Genomic DNA, 21,637 nt, shown 5'->3' with positions numbered 1-21,637 from the left:
AAGAGCCCTGGGGATGACTTCACCCAAAAATATCTCTTCTGACACCTCAAGTGCATAAAACTAGCAAACTCCATGCTAGTTCTCTGTCTAAAGATATCAAGACTATAAGGAAGGTGTTATTCCTATAAAGCTTTGGTACAGACTAGTTTACCCGGGCATTTCCCCTCTCTACAGTAAAAAGCAGAGAGCACTTGCATCCTAGGAACTGGGAAGGAATAATGAAATGACAAGTAAAAGGAGGTAGATGACACCAAAAGAAACATCCCCAGTTTGCTTGATTTCCCCAGAGACAGAGTCATGGCTGCACAGCTTTTATGCAAGGGACAAAATTAGATGAGGTCAAGAGAATGGCTCTGTGGGAAATTTACAAAGCTATTTGTTCACTGAAATTATTAACTCCTTGACCTTGAGCCACACTGGATCACATGGGATGACCCAGAGGTACAGGCAGTAAGCGCAGCACTGCTCCTACGCACCCTCATGGTTCCTAAGCTCACCTCACCATCATACTCTTAATGTAGCAGATACCTTATTAAGCACCGAGTGTGTGCCAGAATGTTCTGTAACTGGAACTACTGAAGGCAACAATTGCTGCCCTCGTGGGTTGATATCACTGCGCTATGACTGTCCAGTGGCTTCTCTGTCTTCTCCACTGGGACTGTAAGATCTTTGCGGACAGTAGCCACATCTTGTCCATCTTGTTCACCACTGTAAACTTCTGGTGCTCTCCTGGCTCACACTAGGTATCCCATAATAGGTGCCCATTTGAATACATGAGTGTCCAAGAATAAGGGAGAAATGTTCCTGGTTCAGGCTAATCACTTGCAGGATACTGGTGAGTTACCCTAGCCTCAAGGTTGAAAAGAACCGCCGTATTTTCTCTTTTTAATATATCACTTCACCATTATAGCTTTTTTCCTGCCTCCAGGGCTTTCAGTGAATAACAGTGTGCAACAGTCTATACTGTAAGCTCCTAAAGCACAGAAACCTTCACATAGCATCTCAAAGCACTACATTTGAGGCATTCCAACTGCCTTGTGATGATGATTCAGAGTTGTTTTCCTACCTAGGACCATGAGCTGCTTGACCACACAATGTCTTTTCTTGGTCTTTCTGTCCTGAGCAAAGCAGACGTAATCCCCTTGGTCCTGCAGTGATGCATTCTGGAGCTCCAAGATCAAAATGTCACTTGTACTATTAGAGAACATAGTGGCATTCATTTTCCAAAGAGCATCCAAATTCTTGCAAACAGGTGTGGGCAACTCTCCCACTTGGACCGGCAGGGCCTGTAGGCCAAGCCTGTACCACGTAAGGTTCTCAAACGTCATTCTGTCTACGGTGCACCACAAAGACACGCTCTCCTGTTCAGTCGGTTGGGCATCAGGTTGCAAAGTAATTTCAGGACCTCCTGAAATTTAAAACCCATAGTTAGAGATTTGTGATTTAACTTAGTTCAGCACACTACTCCTTTCTTGTTGCCTTCAGACTCTGCCTATAAAAGCCAAGAGAAGTAAAGGTCCAGCAATCCACATGATGTCACACAGGAGACAATTAAACTAGACAATTTGGGTCCCAAAACGTGTTACTTGGCCTGAATTCCCCAGATATTTATCAAATCTCCACTTTGAGCACTCAGCGTAGTTTTTAAGATTAAAAAAAAAACATATCCAAAGCAGAAAATTTAATCACAACATTGAAATTTTAAAAAGTAGTTCCCTATTACCACATAACACCCAATGACATTAAAGCTACACTTATTAAATAATAACTGTTGCCATCGAGTCGATTCCGACTCATCGCAACCCTATAGGACAGAGCAGAACTGCCCCATAGGGTTTCCAAGGAGTGGCTGGTGGATTTGAACTGCTAACCTTTTGGTTAGCAGCCAAGCTCTTAACCACTACATCACCAAAGCTCCAAAAACTTGCCCACTTATTACACTTACTAATTAACCTGGACTGAAATATTTTATTCATTCCAATCAGCTAAAGATTATCCATAAAACTAAGGCGCAAAGGCAAAATCAACAGTGCTGGGCAGGCACTGCTCTTTTGTCATTACGACTGCCTCCAGAAAACCCAACCTCTTCAATTTTCCGGCAACAAGTTCACCAACATTTATTGAACTATTTATTAAGGCAAGCACTGTGAGAGGCTATGATGATGAATACATAGATATGGCACAGGACTTGTGGTTTAAAAGTATGTGTGAAACCATTTGCTCTCCAGTGAAGTTGATAAACAGATAAACCCAGAAGCTACCTCAGTTTTAATTTATAAAAAAAGCATCAATTACTAGTCCAAGTCCTCTGCCTAATCACCATGCCACTCACACAAATAGTGAGGGCTACAGAAGATTACACGACTTAGCACCCACTTTGAGAGAAATCCAACCCACTCTACCCTCCAGAAAGGAGCACTTACTGGTCACGTGGAAGGAGATAACCCTCTCTCCTAGCCCGGCTTTGTTGATGGCTTCACATTTGTACAAAGCTGACACATTTGCTGCTTGGATAACAAGGGTGCTTACAGTCTGGAAAAAAAAAAAAAATAAGAAGCCCAGGCCATAAACAATGGAGGCTGTGTTTGTGCACATGCCTTCAAACTAAAAATTCAGCAGTCTTCACAATTGTTACTATCTGCCTATTCAATTCACCCCACTACACATAATTACATTTATGTAATTATGCTGGTGTAGCTCCCACATGCACACAACTGCTTTGGAAATCATCAAATAAATAATGTGTTTTCATATAACATTATACATATACGTATTTTCCCATTTTCATGTTTATGAAATCAGAATCACCTTACAACGGACTTGTAAGTTTAGTGTTTGATTTTTTTATGATAAATTATCGACAAGCCAACGATGGTTGAGCAACATGATGAACATGTTTAATGTCACTGAACCGTACGTGTGAAGATTGTTGAAATGGCAATATAAAAATACCTATGTATTTAGCATAATAAAAAAAGTTTTTTTAAATAAACCAGTGATACTGTTTAAACTCAATGGTGTTTACAAACTGACTTAACATGCTACCATTTTATCATGATTTGATTTGATTTTTGTTTATTATAAATTTGATTATTAATCTCTAATACTCCTCACCTATTATTGTATCATCTTCCATTTAAAAAGAGAGAAAAATATGGATTTCAGATTAAAGAGTTCAAACTCACTTTGTTTTTTCCTTCAATTACAGCAAATTGATTTTTGGTGACTTCAATTTTATTTCCCCCCTGGAAATCCTCCACGTTTCTCCATTCTTTACAAGTATATGGTTTTGTTGTTAAGGCAGATTGACTATAAGAAAGAGATCACAGATTGTATTTTGATTTAATTTTTCTTTAAATCAAATCAGTGGTAAAAAAAAATAATCAGACTTTGGTTATTGTGTTTCTAGAAGTAACTTTCAAGGCAGACTATCATGTCACAAGATTTGGTGCCAATTAAAAATTGGCCTCAGCAATGAAGGAAAAGGTTCTAGGTAGATTCATTCAGGATACAGGAGGGAGGTAGCTATTCTAGGAACAAACCTCCATTCGTAAACTGGATCCACAAGACAAGTCAAGTTAATTTAGTTCAAAGGAACGCAAGGAAACTAAGAAATCATCAGGTTTCTTAAAGTAATGTCTCTGCAACTTTGGCCTTTGTGTAGGAAATGATCCAAACAGCTGAGGAAGAAACTAGTGGTGGCCATTTCAAAAACAACAACAGGAAGTGGACTGTTTAGGGTGGTGGTGGGTTGGTTGTTGTTTTTTTTTTTTTCCCCCCCTAAGGATGTCTGGACTTATGTTAGAACCTGATAAGCTGGGCCTGAGACTCTTAGGGCTGGGCTAGGTCTATCGCTCCCTCACATCCATCAGCACTTCCTCTGAATGATGGACCTTCTCACAGATAAGAAGGAGTGGTGTGGTGTTCACCAGTTGACTGGTATAAGGAGCAAATCCAAAGATTGGCAATTAGCAAACTAAACAAACAGCCTGCATTTGGCAAGGTGTACATCAGGGCTAATCTAAGAAGAGATATGAAATAAAGAAAATGGGTTATCCCAAAGACATCTCCTACAATTTAAGACGCAGAGAAAAATGAAGGGAGGTGAAGGGGTCCTCTTGAGAGAGAATTTTCTTAGGGATGATCTTCCCGGTTAGATTACAGTCATATCCCAGTGGAGCTATGGGAAATGCAAAATCATAGGACAAAAGAGCCCGTGGCCCTACTCACGTGGGTATGTAGTTGCATTCTTCCTCCAACTGCCAATACCATTGGATGTGACGCGGGGGAGGAACAGCATAGACGGTGCACGTCAGTGTTTGCATGGTGCCATACTGGTAGGAATCCATGGGTGATATTACAGACTTCTCACCAATCTGGGGTGGGACTGGAGATGAGGAAAGTAACGTTTGAATTGTCAACCAGCTTTAAGGAATGGAAAGTAGAGGTTTTCAGCAACTTAAGGCTATGTTTTGTTTTGTTATTTTAGCATATGATTTTGCCACCGCTTTCTTTTTCAAAGAATAGCTAGATTCAGATGTTCTAGTGATACTTCACAAAGCTGAGTGACTTTGTGCACGTCTTGGAATCTATGCCTCTTTTTTTTTCCATCTACATTATAGGGATAATTCTTCCAGTTCTCCCAATCTCAGAAGATCGGGGCAAGTCTCCAGGAAGAAAATCGTTGTGAATAACAAATAGATGATGATATGCCAAGCATTATTCTAAGTGCTTTATATTGATTAATTCATTTAATCCTCACAACCGCTATTATCGTCCCCTCATTTTACATATGAGAAAAATGAGACACAGAAAAGTTCAGCGACTTGTCCAATGTCACCCAGTTAACAAGTGACAAAACCAGGAAAAAACCTAGACACTCTGACTTCTGAACTCAAGCACTAAACCACTATATTATAAACAAAGATATAAATCATTATATAATGAATCACTGCCAACCATGTCTGTCTTTCCTTCTTTCTTTCTTCTTTTCTTCCTTCTCTCCTTTCTCCTCTCCTCCCTTCCTCACCCTCTTCTTCCTCCTTTCCCTTCTTTCTTTTTTGCTTCCACAGTCATTAATACAAAACTATTTTCTTACTGAGGAGCCCTGGTGACTCAGCAGCTAACTAAAAGCTCTGCAGTTTGAACCCACCCAGCAGCTCCATGGAAGAAAGACCTGGCAATCTGCTTCCGTAAAGACTGCAGCCAAGAAAACCCTATGGGACAGCTCTACTGTGTCACTTGAGGTCACCATGAGTCAAAATCAACTCGCCGGCACATAATAACAACACTTTCTTACCACTATCAACCTAAAGGCTCAGATTTTGCTTTAAAACTTAACTACTGTTTTATGTTTGTTTCATATACCAGGGTAAATGCTACAGTGAATCAAATGTTTAATGACTTTATGAATTGGATGAGATGGGGTTATTCACCGGCCATAGTTCTGTCTTCATTTCTTCTTCCTTTCCTTCTTCCCATCCTACTTAACCTGGTGGCATAGTGGTTAAGAGTTTGGCTGCTAACCAAAAGGTTGGCAGTTCAAATCCATCCGGCGCTCTTTGGAAACGCTATAGGACTGTTCTACTCTGTCCTATAGGGTTGCTATGAGTCGGAATCGACTCGACAGCAACAGATTTGGTTTTTCAGTTTATCCTACTTATCAGCTTTCCAGTTTCTCTCCCTTCCCCAATGCCCTACTCCTGCACTACTTATAAGCAAATTTCCTGGAACCTGTTCTCTTTAAAATACTCTTTGGAGCTGATTTCTCAGGAAAAAAGCTAAGCTAAGCTCAGCAGATATACAGAGGGTTAACAAGAAGTAAGGAAAACCAGATGCCAACAAGTTGACTCTGACTCATGGCGACATTCATGTGTGTCAGAGTAGAACTGTGCTCTGTAAGGTTTTCAATGGCTGATTTTTTGGCAGTAGATCACCAGGCCTTTCTTCCCCAGAGCCTCTGGGGGGACTCAACTGCCAACCTTTTGGTTGGCAGCCAAGCACATTAACCATTTACACCACCTGGGACTCTGGAAGCACTGGAAAAAAAAAACCAAAGCCATTGCCCTCGAGTCAATTCCGACTCATAGCGACCCTATAGCACACAGTAGGACTGCCCCATAGGATATCTGAAGCTGTAAATCTTTACAGGAGCTGACTGCCACATCTTTCTTCCAAGGAGCAGCTGGTAGATTCGAACTGCCAATCTTTTCGGTTAGCACCCAAGCACTCAATCACTACGCCACCAGGGACTCCGGAAGCATGGGAGAAGCACCTTAATTTCATGAGAGAAGATCCTGCAGTTTTACTATGCTGCGCCAGTAGGGAGAACAAAGAATCACAACGGAGAAATGTCTCTCAAACTGTGTTTGGAGCAAGATATTAATGAATGTACCTGGGGAAAAGGTGATCTGGTCAAATCAGTTTGTTAAACCCTGCATACTCTATGCCACCATCACCACCCCACCCCATCCCTGTCCCTGATGGCAATAGACATTAGCATGTTAAAGGCCCCAAGAAATCCTGTACTAAAGAAAGCTGCTTTACATTAACTTAGGACCTCCCACGCTTACTTGATCTTGGCACCCTTTTTTCCTCCAACAACACTTGCTGTTATATTTCAGTTTGGGAAAGAGTTCGAATCATTCTTAAATCAAAATAACACTAAATATCGTCCCTTTATAGACTCAGAATCAGATCCTGAACTTCTGACAGAAAAAAAAAAAGATTCCAACCTAGCCAACAATGTTGACCTGCGAAAGCCTTCTGAGGTGGAACCTGCCCGTGACCACTGACACATCAACTACAAAACCAAGTTAGAGGCTTCTCACAAAATTCAAGGAGAGGAGTCTTACTTCTTCCTCCTACACATCTGCATACCAGGTGTACAACTGCATGAAACAAGAGTAAAGGCAGTGTAACTTAGGCTTGACAACTGTCCCTGCAGGCATTCTTACTTCACAGCATTGGGCCATCGAGCGCACTATCTACTTAAATTTTGCATTTGACCACCAAATAGCTCACTTCCATGGCCTCTCAAGCAAACACATCCATGCCACACTGCCCTATACCTCATCTCAACTCCACCACTCTAGACCATTTTTTATATACAGATGTCCCACTCATGAAGTGGGTGAAGCAGCAGGTGACAATGGAAAGGTGGCTTGGTTGTTTCGGAAGATAAAAGCATATCCTTCATAATAAATTTTGGACAGAGAAGGAAAACTGAATGGACTCACCATTCACAACCAGAGATACCACGTGGCTCTGTTTCTCCTTTGAAATGGGATTAGTAAGAATGACAGTGTAATTCCCGGTATCTTTTTCACTCACTTCCATAATCGTCAGGACATGCCCCGCTTTGACTGTATGGTTAGACTCAAGGGGTCTTCCATTTTTATACCTATGGAAAAAAAATTCCGGGAATTTGTACAATCTAAAGATTTGCCTTCATGTGAAACAATGTTTTGCATTTATTTCCAATAGTTACCATTTTATTTCAGGGGGTGGGTAACCAAGGCACTTCACAGGAACTCTGACATGGTCTCCCACTGTGGCTTCCACCAAAGATTCCATGCCGCTATGAAAAGCAACAAAAGGTTTTTCTGTAAAACAATTTAAAAAAAAAAATTATTCTCAGAAATGCTGATTTACTGTAAATGATTTTTGGTTTAGCTTTTCAGTTCAACTGAAAAATCAAATACCTTGGGGTTCTGAGTTGCTGCAGTTCAGACATTCCGCATATTACCTTCCTATAGGTCACATTCCAGCTTCCTCCCATACATCCACTCTTTGCACTTGCTTTTTCTCTCACCCTGAGTGTACTCCTGCAAGCCTACTTATTGCTCAAGTCTCAATTCATGCATTTGCTCCTCCGTGAAGCTTTCTCTAAGTCCCCCAGGGACACGAGGGGGACTTCTCTGCTCCCATGATACCCTATACATAAATCCCTCCCATGTGTTGGCATGCCCCGGGGCTCAGTCCTCAGATTTCTTATCTTTATCTACACCTACTTCTATCTCAGAATTAAAGTACCATTTATATACCTCCTAAATCTATTATCTCTGAGTTCCAAGTTTATGTATTAAACATCTCCACTTCAATGTTTAATGGGCATTTCCAAACGAGCATATTAACATTATTTCCCCTAATCTGACTCCTCTGTCATCTTCCCTATCTCAGTAAATAGCACCACCAGTTGCTCATGCAAAACACTCAAAAATCCTTTTCCATTCTTTTCTTTCTTGAAACCCCAGAGCCAATGAATCCATAAGCAGATTCTGTTGGATCTACCTTCAAAATACATCCAGATCAGATCACTTCTCATCACCTCTGCACCCTGTCCAAGTCATTTACCACCCCTTACCTGGATTATTGCGATTCACCTCCTACCTAGTCTCCCTACCTCTGCCCTTATTTCCCTAAAGTAATCCTAGAAAAACATAAGCCAGAGCTTATCATACTATAAAATCCAAAAGCCTTACCATGGCCTGTAAGTAGAGTGCCATTTAATTATCATCTCAACTGAGACATTTATGACAGTGAAAGAGAACAAATGAGACATGTTATTATTTTCTCACAGCCCCATGGCAAGTAACTGAACCCACGCTTACGCCTGTACATCTCTCAGTTTTGCAATAAAAAGATTTTAAAAGCTACCTTAGATACTAATACTTTACTTATGAAATAATAATAATAGCAACAACAACTGCTAGTATTTAGTGAGCACTATTATCTTGTTTCACCTTTAGAGTTGGGATTTGACCCCAAGTCTCTCAGACTCCAAAGCTATGCTCTTGATCTCTAGGTCATGTAGCCTTCCCTGCAAGAGCTTAAGAATATCTGCTGAATGAACATAATAGGAATCACTACCTGATCTAAATTTATTTAAATTGTCTCATTTTTCAAGGCACAGCATAATTCCAAAGGAGATCTTAGCTTACCGTGGACCCTGACAAACGTGCTGTTCCTCTTGGTCATCCGCCCACTGGACGCAACACAGTTGTACCACCCTTGGTCACTCCGGGTTACACTATCTATAGTCAAGGTGCTCAAAAATTTCTTCATCTCACTCTCAGACTGGGTTTTTACGTCCTGGTTTATGTGTTTCTTATGCTGATGCTGAAAAAATAGTTTAATTTACTTCCAAAGCTGAGCATAGCATTACCCAGTAGCTTCCTAGATACCAACAAAATCAGGTCTTGGGTCTTGGCGAACACTATTTAACGCTAACAATAGGAACTCCAGAATTTTTAACATTATGTAGATAATAAATGTGTTTGGTGTCAGGAGAATCAGGGTTTTTTTAAAATACTGCACTCAGTGAGAATAAGACGGATATGAACTGCGGACACAAGCAAATATGACCACTGTTCAAGGAGAAGCGTATCTCATCCCGCCTTTTAAACAGAAATTCCCTTACAGGGAAAAATAGATAAAGGACTTTGAAGAACATGGGGATAACCCGAAAATACATAATCACCTAGAGAAAACTGTGTAATGTTCATGACCTCATTGTAGCAGAGTGGCACAGGGTTCTTGGCCATGTTTCTTGTTTTTCCATGGGTGCTCTATGTTCTATAATCCCCTTAATGTTTTAAGGTTCTTACATAGGGTCACTATGAGTCAGTATCAACTCAACGGCACACAACAAAATGATTGAAGAAGGTATAACTTACTGCACAAAGTGACACATTGAGGTTTGAAATAGACCCAAGACACAGAATCACTACAGTTTTGGTTTTGCTCTCAGTGATGTACACAACCCCAGATATTTTATCTAAGGGCACTGGTGGTTCAGTGGTAGAATTCTTACCTCCCATGTGGGAGACCCAGGTTTGATTCCTAGCCAATGCACCTCATGTTCAGCCACCATTCATCTATCAGTGGTGGCTTGCATGTTGCTATTATACTGAATAGGTCTCAGTGGAGCTTTCAGACTAAAGATGGACTAGGAAGAAAGGCCTGGCAATCTACTTCTGAAAATCAGCTAATGAAAGCCCAGTGGTCCAATCCTCTGACCAGTCATGAGGATAGCATAGGACTGGGAAGCATTTTTGTTTTGTTGTGCATGGGGTCACCATGAGTCAGGCGCCAACTCAACAGCAGCTAACAACACCAACATATTTTATCTGGCCAGAGTAATCCTTATCTCTCTCAAGCAAATGGTTTTGGCGATTATTACCAGAGCATTTAGAGGTCTGGCTTTGAATTGTTAGTGTTACCTTCAAAGACTAGGAGCCCTAGTGGTGCAGCGGTTAAGTGCTTAGCTGCTAACTGAAAGATCAGTGGTTCGAACCCATGAGTAGGTCAGCAGGAGAAAAATGTGCCACTCTGCTTCCATAAAGTTTTACAGCCCAGAAAACCCTGTGAGGGCAGTTCTACAACCATCCTATGGGGTCACTATGAGTCAGAATTGTCTAGAAGGCAATGGGTATGGGTACCTTCAAAGAAGGATACTCCCAGTTGAACTTAACTGCCACGTTTAGTTCAGTCCTTGCTGTACAATTTAGGACAAGCTTCTCTCCAACAGACATCTCGACTCCATGAGGAGGACTCAGAACCACATCATAAATCTTATATCCTAGAGCAAGTAAATTAGAAAACAGAAGGTAATAAATCTATAACTCCGCGCAAATTTTTCGAAAGTGATGCAACTATAAAATATGTCATATCATTTTTCCCTGAGGACCTCACTAATACCTGGGAACTCCCAGGAAAATCACCTACAGAGATTTACAAAAACTAACTCCGGGGCTCAAAGATGTTGTAACCCAGTGGATGGAAAACTAGTAAAGTTTGAGTGGTCAATAGCCCTAGGTCAATGGGGACAGCTTTAGTAAATAGTTGAACTTTTCATAAAACAGGTATAATTTTAAAAACTGGTGACAAGCATTGATTTTTTTCAGAAAATGTGCTACTGTAACAGCATTCTTTTTAATACTTGATCTTGGCAAGAAAAGAGAAAAACTCGACTGCACACGGGTTTATTTGGTAGAGAAGAGTAGATATAATGAATTCCCCACCACATCATTAGTTATATTTTTCATTATCCCTTGTCCTTTACAATACACCTTAGCCTCCAGGATCTTAATATATGAAGCCAATCTTTATTGTCTGATATTAATGATATAGAAAGGAACTGTTCTCTTACCTAACACCACAACTATGTACATAATAGACTGGTAGCTTTCATCATTAATTTTTGCTTCACAGAAGACCATGCCAGCATAGCTGATCATGTAGCTTGGAATAGTAAAGCCTTTATTGCTGTCCCAGAAAATTCTGTTGCCATCAGGAACAAATCTCTTTTCTGGATACCTCTGGGTAGTAAAAAGAAATAGCAAATATTTGGTTATGTGCTTTCTAAAGCAAATCCCGTGTAAGCTGATCACGACTACTTTTAAGAATACCAATAGTTTTTCATTTTTTTCATGGTTATTTTGACCCTTCCTGAAGAATCCTTAAAACTCATTGTTGATATTATATTATAAGCAGGCTACTCATCTTAACATTAACTTAAAATCATGAAAATTTAAGAGATGATGGAAGTAGGTATAACTTACTGCACAAAGTGACACGTTGAGGTTTGAAATGGACCCAAGGCATGGAATCACTACAGTTTTGTTTTTGTTCTCAGAGATGTACACAACTCCATGCTGGTCACTAACAGAAGCAATAAATGGAGATCTGTAATCTAGAAGAAGATTTAATACCATTAGTTAGTTAATAGTATTTACCAGAAAAGTTGGTCATCTTTTAGGTTCATAAACTCTAGCCAGAAAGATGAATGATTGGGAATGACACCTGTCACTAGGCAAAGGCACTCTCACAGGTTAGTCTACTGATAGACATCTGGGTTCAAGAATATGCTAAAAAATATGCTATTGAAAAGGATAGATAGACATGTATAGAGATTCAGAGATAGATATAGAGATATACAAATATGTGTGAGTGTGTGTGTGTGTGCGTGTGTGTGTATAAAAAATTTGAAAGAAAAACTCCCAGAATGAGGTTGACTCCTTTCACAAGGATCATCAACTAGTAGAGTATATTTCACAGGTTCCACATTTTAACATCTTGATCATTATAATTTTTTGCAAAATTAAGGAGCATATTGACTTTAAAATTTGAAGTTTAAATCTATATACTTTACCTATTAATTTTTACTTACATTAAAAAAAAATCATGTTCTCTCTCTCTGTAGGAAAATAATGTAAGTGCGTTGAAATAAATTAATGGATCCCAAAGGATCTTTAAAAGTAACAGGAAATAAATTTCAATTTTTGAACTCAGTTATTCAGGAGAGTTTTATGTGGACATTTTAAGATTGTGATGACTATAAGATTCTTTGTTAACATAATGCTTAATAGATATCACATTTAGTTTAAGATTCAGCAGTCATTAATGCCATCAATAATAAAAATCTGAAAAGCCACCAGGGGAAAGACTGAAAAGAATATGAAAGAGAATTTAATATCATTCAAACATGGTTCACACAATGTTAATAACGCACTGGGAAAGTACTCGATTTCCCAGAGATCGAAATGATGTGGTTTGGGGTCATGCTGGAAGTGTCAGAGAGATAACAGTTCATATTGCTATGCAGAATCCAACCGACGGAACATTTTTTATAGAGCTTCATAATAGTCAGTCAAAGTAAAGAAAGGGTTAATTAAACCCAAGGGGACAAAGGTAGTTAATTCCCCGTAGCAGCAGAAGTTTGATTTACTTCCCAGCTGGAAAGCACAGAAAGGCAGCCAATCTAGCCCACCACATGCCACGGCCATTATCTTATGGGGCCAGGCACTACTTCCTGGCTCCAGCCATGGCTGTAGGGAATGGGGTCAGAAGACTAAGGAAGTAAGGTAGGAACCAGAGCGGACACTAAAAAGCAGCTCACAGGGAATTCTTCAATGTTGTCTTTACCATTGTTAAACTTCGAGACCAAAATCTCAGACAGCTCAACTCCTAGAATATTATGGCTTAGACCGGAAGCAGAATTTGATGGTATAACCAAAGACTGGTAGTGAACAAAGAAACAGTGCTACGGACTGCTACTTCTTAATATTACCTACCTTTCATCCACATGTTATGAAAATAGAAAATATAACATAGCTTGCTTACATAACAAGCCTTTGGAAGCTAAATTAACCTTTTGACGTAAGACCAAAGCTATTCAGTAAATCATTTCTATTTCAGTAGCCCAAAATAAGGAAATAAACAAAAGAAACCCAAACAACCACCCATCCCCTCAAAATAAAATATTTACTGTAACTCATCAAATGAATTTTCACATGTCTCCAGGTTTCCTGACTTGGGGAGACGGAAGTAAGAAAATATTATGGGAGAGGCTCATCTTGTAGTATTTCCAGACAGGCTGAAAGCAGGAAATCCTTGCAATCTTCTGAGAAAGCCTGATCTCCCAAGACTGCCAGATCAAAAGGAGCCAGAAATTCTCGAAGAGCTGAGCTTTGTCTCTTTCAATTTCTGCGGAGGCGGGAGGACAGCACAGAATTCTGTCCTGGATTATGCTTACCCTGGGCAAAAATAATTCTTAAACATTATGCAACCCAGGAGAGAGTATGGTGCTTTGATGTGGCCTATATTTTTCCAATGCAGGGACCACATTGCACTATTGAAATGTAAGTGGGCATAAACAAGTGTATTTCCCAAAGTTGATGAAGTTCCCATTCTGTAAAAAAGATGCTTCTGGGGGAAAAAAAAATCTAAGCCATCTTCACCTGCCTGAAATCCTCTGAGATGCACAGAGGTATAAAAATGTATGGATGAAAGCTTTAAAAGCTCATCTTCATTGAAAAGAAAAATATTCAGTATATCCAAGCAAAATATTATGCCATCTCTCCCAACTCTTACATTCCCCAAGGTTATATTATAGGTATGTCACTGGTTAAGTCACGTTTTCACAGGAAAATTAAGCTAGTATAAGATTTTTGAAACACAAAAGAAAATATAACTCATAAATACCAACTACGTGTAATGTTGTGTTTTGCACTACATGGGTGTTAAATCAGTCTCTATGGTGTCAATCTCAAATTGCAAATCCTTAAATGATTTGGTATATCATCCAAGATCTCAGACCATACATGCACGGGAAAGTAGAAAGGCCCTTTGAAGCAGTGTCTTCATTTGCACACGAGTATGAGATTTTTAAAAATAAAATAGAAGTGGGGAAAGAAAAATTCCTATGTACAAAAAAGCTCCAGAATCCTTGCCTGTTTCCCTGTGCATTCTTGGGAAAATCTCCTATGCTGGTGTAGATAACCTATCTCTGCAGAAACCTTACCATAATTCACCCGAGTCTTCCTTTTCAAGGATTTCAGGTTTTGGTTTTTTTTTTTTTTTCTTCCTCAAACATCAGAAAGCTTTATATGAGTCTCCATAGCCAATTCTGAACACAGATTTACTTAGGAACAAAGATCAAAACCAAACATATTGCGCAAAAAAAGATGTAATCAGGGCCCAAACTCCAGAACAAATCATTGCATCTCCTTTCTCAGAGGAAGCCTTGGGAGAAAAGAATTTTGTATTTTCCGGTTGGCAAACAGCCTTTTGAGAGAGCCTTTTGTTGTACTCGATTCCTCTTTACATCTATTGTGTTTTATAACTGGCAAATCAACGTGGGAAATGAATTATATTTAACCACTCACCTTGGACGTAGACATAAATGACTGCAGCCATGTCAGTGTCCCGGTAGAAGCACTTGTAGGCTCCAGTATCATTTCCGATCACTTTAGGAATTGTGAGCGTCTTACAGAAAAAGCCGTCACTGCATTCGGTCACCTCCACCCTTTCCTCAGACTCACTCTGATTATTGGGCCAGAGCCAGTCCAAGTCCCTCTGTCCCCTGAAAAATTAATTCCAGGGAAGTATTAATGTGAAATGCCACTATAAGATTGTTTCTAAGGAAACAGAGGCAGAAGGTTTGGTTCCCAAACTATTAAATAAATTCCTCAGCAGACAGATACAAAGCCTCCTACCAAAGACAACAGGTTGAATTGGCACGTGACAAAAAGCCATAGGCTCAGGTCCAGAAATCACTTATAGAGAGTCCTGAGTTTTCTGTTCATTCATTCAGCACATACTCATTATGTACTATGTTCCAGGGCACTGCTAAGGACTGGAGGTACAGCAGTGAACAAACTAGACAAAAGTCAATGCCTTTACGGAACCTCAGTTTAGCTGGAAGAGACAGGCAATTAAAAGAAAAAAAAAAGACATAAAATTTATTGTATAAAAGGTGGAAATAAGTACTACGGAGAAAAATACAGAAGTGATAAAAAAACCGATGAAGAGTTCTACAGGGAGGGGGCTTGATAAAGCTGCCTTGTGACTATCAGGAGGAACACTATCCCAGGCAGTGTTATTGTGGTTAGGTGCCATCGAGTCGCCTCCAACTCATAGCGACCCTATGTATAACAGAACGAAGTGTTGTCTGGTCCTGCGCCATCTTCATAATATATTTGAGCCCATTGTTGCAGCCACTGTGTCAACCCATCTTGTTGAAGGTCTCCCCCTTTTTCGTTAACCCTCTACTTGACTAAGCAAGATGTCCAGGCAGAGGGAATAGCAAATGTAAAGGCCCTGAGGTAGGAGCATATCTGGAAAATTATCGAAATAGCAAAGAAGCCAGCATAGCCATAGCAGAGTGAGCAAAGGCGAGATGAAGAGATGAGGACAGGGAGGAAGGGGGGTGATGGATATACAGGCCACTATAAAGGCCACATTAAAACACAGATTACTATTATTTTACCATTTCTCTACAAGGACCCAAGGGAGATAGTCAGCACCAAGAGGAATGTAACATTATTGACCTTTCCCTCAAGGAACTTGAAATTTTCATGAAATTGCAGCTACATTAATAAAGCTACTTCTAACACACAGAGAATCAGTTGCCTTCGAGTTGATTCTAACTCATGGCCACCTCAATGTGTGTCAGAGTAGAGCTGTGCTCCATAGGGTTTTCAATGGCTGATTTTTTGGAAGTAGATTGCCAGGCCTTCCTTCCGAGGTGTCTCTGGGTGGACTTGAGCCTCCAACCTTTCAGTTAGCAGCTGAGCACTTAACTATTTTCACCACCAAGGGGCTCCAACACACTTCATGGCTTTTTCAGCACTTAAGAAATGTCTATGCAGAGCTTAAAGAGAGAGGATGGATCTTTAGAGATTTTAAATAACCTTTGTTTTTGAGGGTGGGTAAGGGGAAAGCTACTGAGAAACGTGTTTGTCTTGAACCATCAAAGCTAGAGAAACAACACCTGGTACCGTGTTTCTTGCCAGGGGCTGTGTGTTCGGATCAGGTACTTGATAAGGGGATTACAATACCCTTTACACTTTGCAATCTAAAATAGATCTCTGTATCTTTGTGTTGAACACTTGCTATTCATGAGGTAGGAAGCAATTACAATAAACTGCCCAATGTTCTTTCTGGATTCCTAGTACTCTTCTCAAAGGGCAACATCCTCTCCACCCACCATTGCCTCTGCCAAGAACACATGGGTCCTGAGTAGCATTTTGGTCTTTAATGCATAAACGCAACATTAAGCCTCAAGGTCCTCCATCTTTCCTCCCAGGGTAGGGGGTGGAAAGTTTAAAGCCCACTTCTAGTAGAAGAGATCTGTTTCTCCAGTTAGCAAAAATCAGTAGCATGACTTCTTGCTAGCAAGTACAAAGAGAGGCATTCCAAGACAATATTGAGCCAGAGCATGAAGTCCATTACCCAGGCAACTGTCACTACAGTCAGAATTTTATCATGAAACAAAGTTCTCAGAAAGGACTAAAAAGATGTCCAAGAATCATTCTGAGTGTAATAAATATGGTCCCAAACTTTCAACTCTATCTTCTAAGGGTATGTCCTCAGCTTCATTTATTGATTTAATACTTATTGAATGTCTACTATACCGATGTTCTGATCATTGGTGTGTGTGTGTGTCTGTGTGCATGTTCAAGCATGCCTGTGTGTGTGTGTGTGTGTGTGTGTGTGTGTGTGCGCGTGCTGGCAAAGGGCAGTAAGGGAAAAATACCAGAAAAATCACACAGAACTTCTAGAAGACATTTCTAATCTTTTCATTATTACATCAGTTCTTAGAAACTTCCCTATTTATAAACAATTACTACAACTATATTTTAATTCTGCTATAATGGAAATTATTTTTATTTTGGTAAACAGCGGTTTAGCACAGGAAATCTGAATCTAAACTGAACCCTTACCTGCAAGTAATTTGAAGAGTTGTATTAGCCATAATTGTAAGTATGTCTTTTTGTATGCTGAGCCTGGGTGAATCAGGAGAAAGGCTAGGCAAACCTAAAAACAAAGTAAATAAATGAATGAAGTTGCCACTGAGTTAGGCCCAATAGGAAATACCTTCCATAAACAATACACACTCTATACTTTCAGAAGGCCTCTTCAGCAATTCATTGTGTACAACTGTGAATTTACTTTTCACCATTCCCAGTAAAAGTTCACAAGCTGTGTCATAACAGGAAGAATGGGCAGATGGTCATAAACCAGCACAACAGTTCTGCAACTCATGGAGCTAGGGTGGGGTTCCTGTTTTCCTGCATTACCAACTTCAAGGTCTTACAAAAGGATATGGACATTGAAACCAACTGAACCTTCATCTGGTGATCTCACTCCCTTGGGAAAGGACACACTGACATTTCTTATAAAACATAGGATGCACACGTTTGACTAAATTGCTGATTAATGAATACTACTTAGATTTCTATATAGTTCATCTATGTATCCTCGGGGGGTGGTAGGAGTGTCTATGATCCTGTCTCTTTTTCTTTACCAATTTTCTAGTGCACTTCTTCTGGTAACTGAACCACTGAGGTTAAAATAGTGGTACATAAAGGCTGTATATTAAAACTGGGTCAGAGAAATTGAGGAAGAAAGAACATTTTACAATTTCATACAATATGCATATTAATATATACTTTTCCCTCAGAGAAGGGGACTAAAAAGGTGTAATGCTAATGAATTAAAATTAAGGAATGCTCAATTCCTCAACTTATTAACCAAGGGTCTTAGTTCATCCTGATACCAAGCTTGGGACACAAGAAACCTGTCTTTATCTAAAGATTTAGGAACTAGACAACAACAACAAAAATATATGAGACAGATTCCACTATGGGTCATTCCACAGCAAGAAAACTTAGTTCTCTGACAACTAAATGTGAAGAGTTACTGGGTGTTGAAAAAGCATCAGAGAAAGAAAAGCTGTCCACCTGCTAGGGTCTTAACTGATCTGATATTAAAACACCAGTTGCTATCAAGTCAACTCCATCTCATGGTGACCCCATGTGTGTCAGAGTACAACTGTACTCCATAGGGTTTTCAATGGCTGATTTTTTGGGAAGCAGATCACCAGGCCTTTCTTTTAAGGCACCTCTGGGTGGATTTGAGCCATGAATCTTATGGTTAGTAGCTGAGAGTATTAACCATTTACATATTAGGATCCACAAAACAGCAGCTTAAAAAGTGATTGATGCTGGGAAGCACTCAAACTTAATATGGTCCCTAACTCACTTCAACTAAGAACAAATGACTCTCTGGGCCTAAACTAGCATTGACCTTGCTGGGCAAATAAAGAGTATGAGCAAATACAGGGTAGTAGGAGAGAGTATGAGTGAAGAGAGTATAAGGAAATATCCAGGACAGCTGATCCATAGACTCCAATGTGAATAATTAGAGGTAAAATGAACAACTGATCATCCATGTTCTCACACAGCCACATAGCCTTATTGATCAATAACATAGTAGAAAAAATGGAAATTAAGTTATATCAATAAGTCTCAGAAACTAAGTGTTATTGGTACTGACTTGGTGTGTTTGAGGCAGTGGGTCTTAAATTTTAGGATGTGTCAGATTGTCGCTGGCCTATGAATCTGCATTTTAGTAAGGATTTCAGGTGACTCTGACATAGACGGTCTAAGGACCACTCTTGGACAGTTATTGGTATGGTTTGTCATGTTCAGTTAATTAGCTAGCATAGCACTTTTCGATATGAAGAAAATAACTGCCCCCAAAGTATGCAAGCAATAAAACAAAATGTTTAAAAGCAAAAGAAATGCCTTCCAATAATGGAGTCCCACTTTGCCAAAAAAAAAAAAAAAATGAGAATGGGAAAACAGCAGGTTAAAAAATATGTTGAAAGTGGCAACTTAATACAATTTACACAATGATCCAAATGAGAAATAAGCCATTATTTGGGCACAGTCACGTGAGAGTAAAATGGTAGTAAATGACTAGGCTTAAAATAAGCCATGCTTCCACCACCACCAAAATAAGACTCTTTAAGATCTCTCATAAAGTATTGCCACATATAATCTCACACTCTACACACTTTCCTATGTAAAAATTAAACATAAAAAAAAAAAGTTTTCCATTCATAGGAAGCCAAGACAACACCATACTGTTCTAGAGACACATTTACAACAAAAATCTATTCAACAAAGCTATCAATAATAACTTCAAATTCATTATCTGTAGACTAATGTTCAATTTTTTCTCCCATTAAGCTTCATCCGTTTTCATTGGCAAGTTTGAGTTCTACTCTTGAGAAAGTTCTGAAGAAATGACTATAAGAGATACATATCCTTCTACTCAATAAAAAGCCCTTCTATGTTCAAGTCCCATAACCAATATTAATTAGTTTGTGCACTATTACCCCTTCCAGCTCAAACACAGGAAGGAAAAACAACAGTGTCTCTGTCTCTAGAATTTGATGGCACCAATTATAGCCCAATCCAATTAAGTAAGCCACATACTCCAAAAGGGCAACCTCACCATTATTCAGGGCAACCCTATTACCATTATTTCTGCTGTGCTATGAAACACCCCAGGCTTAAAAGCAACTCACTTCTTTGCGGGATACAGAACAACCACATGTTCCAGACATCCATTCTCTGCCCATACAGAGGGAGAGAGAGCCCTTGTCAGGGTCAAATGAGTGTCCAGGGTGGAGCGGGGCCTGGTGAACCAAGTCTTTATTAAGAAAATTCAGTAACTGTAGATAGATGATCTTGCTACTGTAAGTGAGTAGAAGAGTCTTAAGACACGTGATTCTTTTCTTTCAATATAATAAAGAAATTTCCCTAAACATTTGACTTTTTTTTCCCTCCAACTGCATGGAATCTGGAAATCAGCAACTTATGGCCAGAGAGAAGGAATATTATCTGGGAAGCGTAAAAAAAAAAGGTACGTCATAAACCTCATGTGTGTTCCTAAATCTTAAAGGAGACCACAATGTTAGATGGCCGGGGAAGTGGCGAGTGGCGCTAAAACTGGGTACCAAGTCTGGCAGAGCAGGTCTTCAGGGCTTGAACTTCTGGCTATGGGCTTATCCCACGGACAAAAGCGCTTTTAAAAAACGTTAAAACTTTTACCTAGGAAGGTGACTGTCATTTAGAGACTCTCGGATAAGCTGTCACAGCCCCGGGACCAAGTCCCAATTTCCCCCACCTTCTCTGCGAGGAGAGCGGCGCCTGCACTAAGGAAAGGAAAAAAGAAAGGTTCTCTCTCCCCGGATGCCACCTCTTAGTGGTTGTGCGTGTCGGTTCCAGCCAAGAGGGAACGCTGGCCGGGTCTCCGCTCCACTGTCGTCGAGGAAGAGCTGAGAGCACAGTGCGCTCTGCGCCGCAGGGGTTACGCTACCTGCAGGATCTCATTCCCCGCGGAGGAGTTGCCTGCCGGCGCCCGGGCTAAGATAGTGTGCGCAGCGCGGACAAGTTGTCACTGCCTGTTCCCGGCTGCGGAGGCACCTCCTGCACGCCTGCCCCGGGCGCCTTCCCACCCCCGCCTCCGGGAGCCCTAAAGTGCATCGGCTCGCAGGACACTGTCCAGCCGAGGCCCCTGTCAGAGACGAGAGCCATAGAAAAGGCACCAAGTTAAAGCTCAGGAGGCCACCGACTCGCTGGGGACTCTTGGGTCAGTCTTTGAGCCTCAGTTTCGCCACTGGTAAATGAAAGAGCACCAAATGTCAAGTCCCTTCCAACTCTCCAGCTCTAAGATTCGAAGTTAGATCAAGCCTCTACGTCCTCCCACATCCACATCTCTCCACGCGCACCCGATCTGTCCGCCTCCCTTCCGAGCAGTGGGCTCCTTACCCATGGAGGCAGCCTGACTTTCCACGCACAGCCACAGAGCGATGGCTAGGAGCGCCTTGCGCTCCATCCTGCACTTCGCGCCGGGCGCAGTGCCCAGAACTCAGGCACCGGTTCTCTCAGGGCCTCCCCAGCGAAGAAGGCGCGGAGGCGGGACGCGATCCGAAGCGCAGCACCCCGGAACGCGCGGGGCGAGGGTGCCCCGGACCGGCAGCAGCTGGAGGGGCGTCTGCGAGTGCTTGTCGGAGAGGAGATCCTGGCTACGCGACCGGCTCTGGGCTTTCTGCAGCGCGCAAGTGAAGCCTGGGGCAGAGGAAAGGCAACTTCCGCACACCACCTCTCGCCCAGGGTCCAGGGACTCAGCGCAGAGTAGGAACCGGACCCACACTCTAGAGCGCGGGGGCGGGGCGGGTCGAGACGAGGCGGGGCCGCGGGAGGGGCTCCCCTCGGCGGCAGGCCCCGCCCCTCACCCTTCGCGGCCGGGTGTTCCCGGGACTCTGGGGCCTGGATCC

The 21,637-nt window shown here is 41.0% G+C and overlaps 1 protein-coding gene across 2 annotated transcripts in view; it reads right to left on the bottom strand.

Moving 5' to 3' along the window:
- Nucleotides 1-21,429, bottom strand: part of KDR (kinase insert domain receptor) — a 49,764-nt gene extending 28,335 nt beyond the window's left edge. For both annotated transcript variants that reach the window (XM_004382894.2, XM_023737336.1), the window contains exons 1-13: nucleotides 21,129-21,429; nucleotides 17,229-17,322; nucleotides 14,670-14,866; nucleotides 11,565-11,695; nucleotides 11,153-11,321; nucleotides 10,443-10,582; nucleotides 8,943-9,120; nucleotides 7,490-7,604; nucleotides 7,239-7,402; nucleotides 4,231-4,387; nucleotides 3,186-3,309; nucleotides 2,424-2,532; nucleotides 1,067-1,408 (exon numbers count right to left, since the gene is read on the bottom strand). In XM_004382894.2, the coding sequence (XP_004382951.1) occupies nucleotides 1,067-1,408; nucleotides 2,424-2,532; nucleotides 3,186-3,309; nucleotides 4,231-4,387; nucleotides 7,239-7,402; nucleotides 7,490-7,604; nucleotides 8,943-9,120; nucleotides 10,443-10,582; nucleotides 11,153-11,321; nucleotides 11,565-11,695; nucleotides 14,670-14,866; nucleotides 17,229-17,322; nucleotides 21,129-21,195 (1,987 nt within the window). In that variant the 5' untranslated portion in view covers nucleotides 21,196-21,429. The remainder of the gene's footprint in view (nucleotides 1-1,066; nucleotides 1,409-2,423; nucleotides 2,533-3,185; nucleotides 3,310-4,230; nucleotides 4,388-7,238; nucleotides 7,403-7,489; nucleotides 7,605-8,942; nucleotides 9,121-10,442; nucleotides 10,583-11,152; nucleotides 11,322-11,564; nucleotides 11,696-14,669; nucleotides 14,867-17,228; nucleotides 17,323-21,128) is intronic.
- Nucleotides 21,430-21,637: the final 208 nt, after the last annotated feature.

This window comes from Trichechus manatus, unplaced genomic scaffold (assembly GCF_000243295.1).
Source record: "Trichechus manatus latirostris isolate Lorelei unplaced genomic scaffold, TriManLat1.0 scaffold00101, whole genome shotgun sequence".
Taxonomy (NCBI): Eukaryota; Metazoa; Chordata; class Mammalia; order Sirenia; family Trichechidae; genus Trichechus; species Trichechus manatus.
Note: the sequence above shows the minus strand (reverse complement) of the source record. Positions and strands in the feature narration are given on the sequence as shown.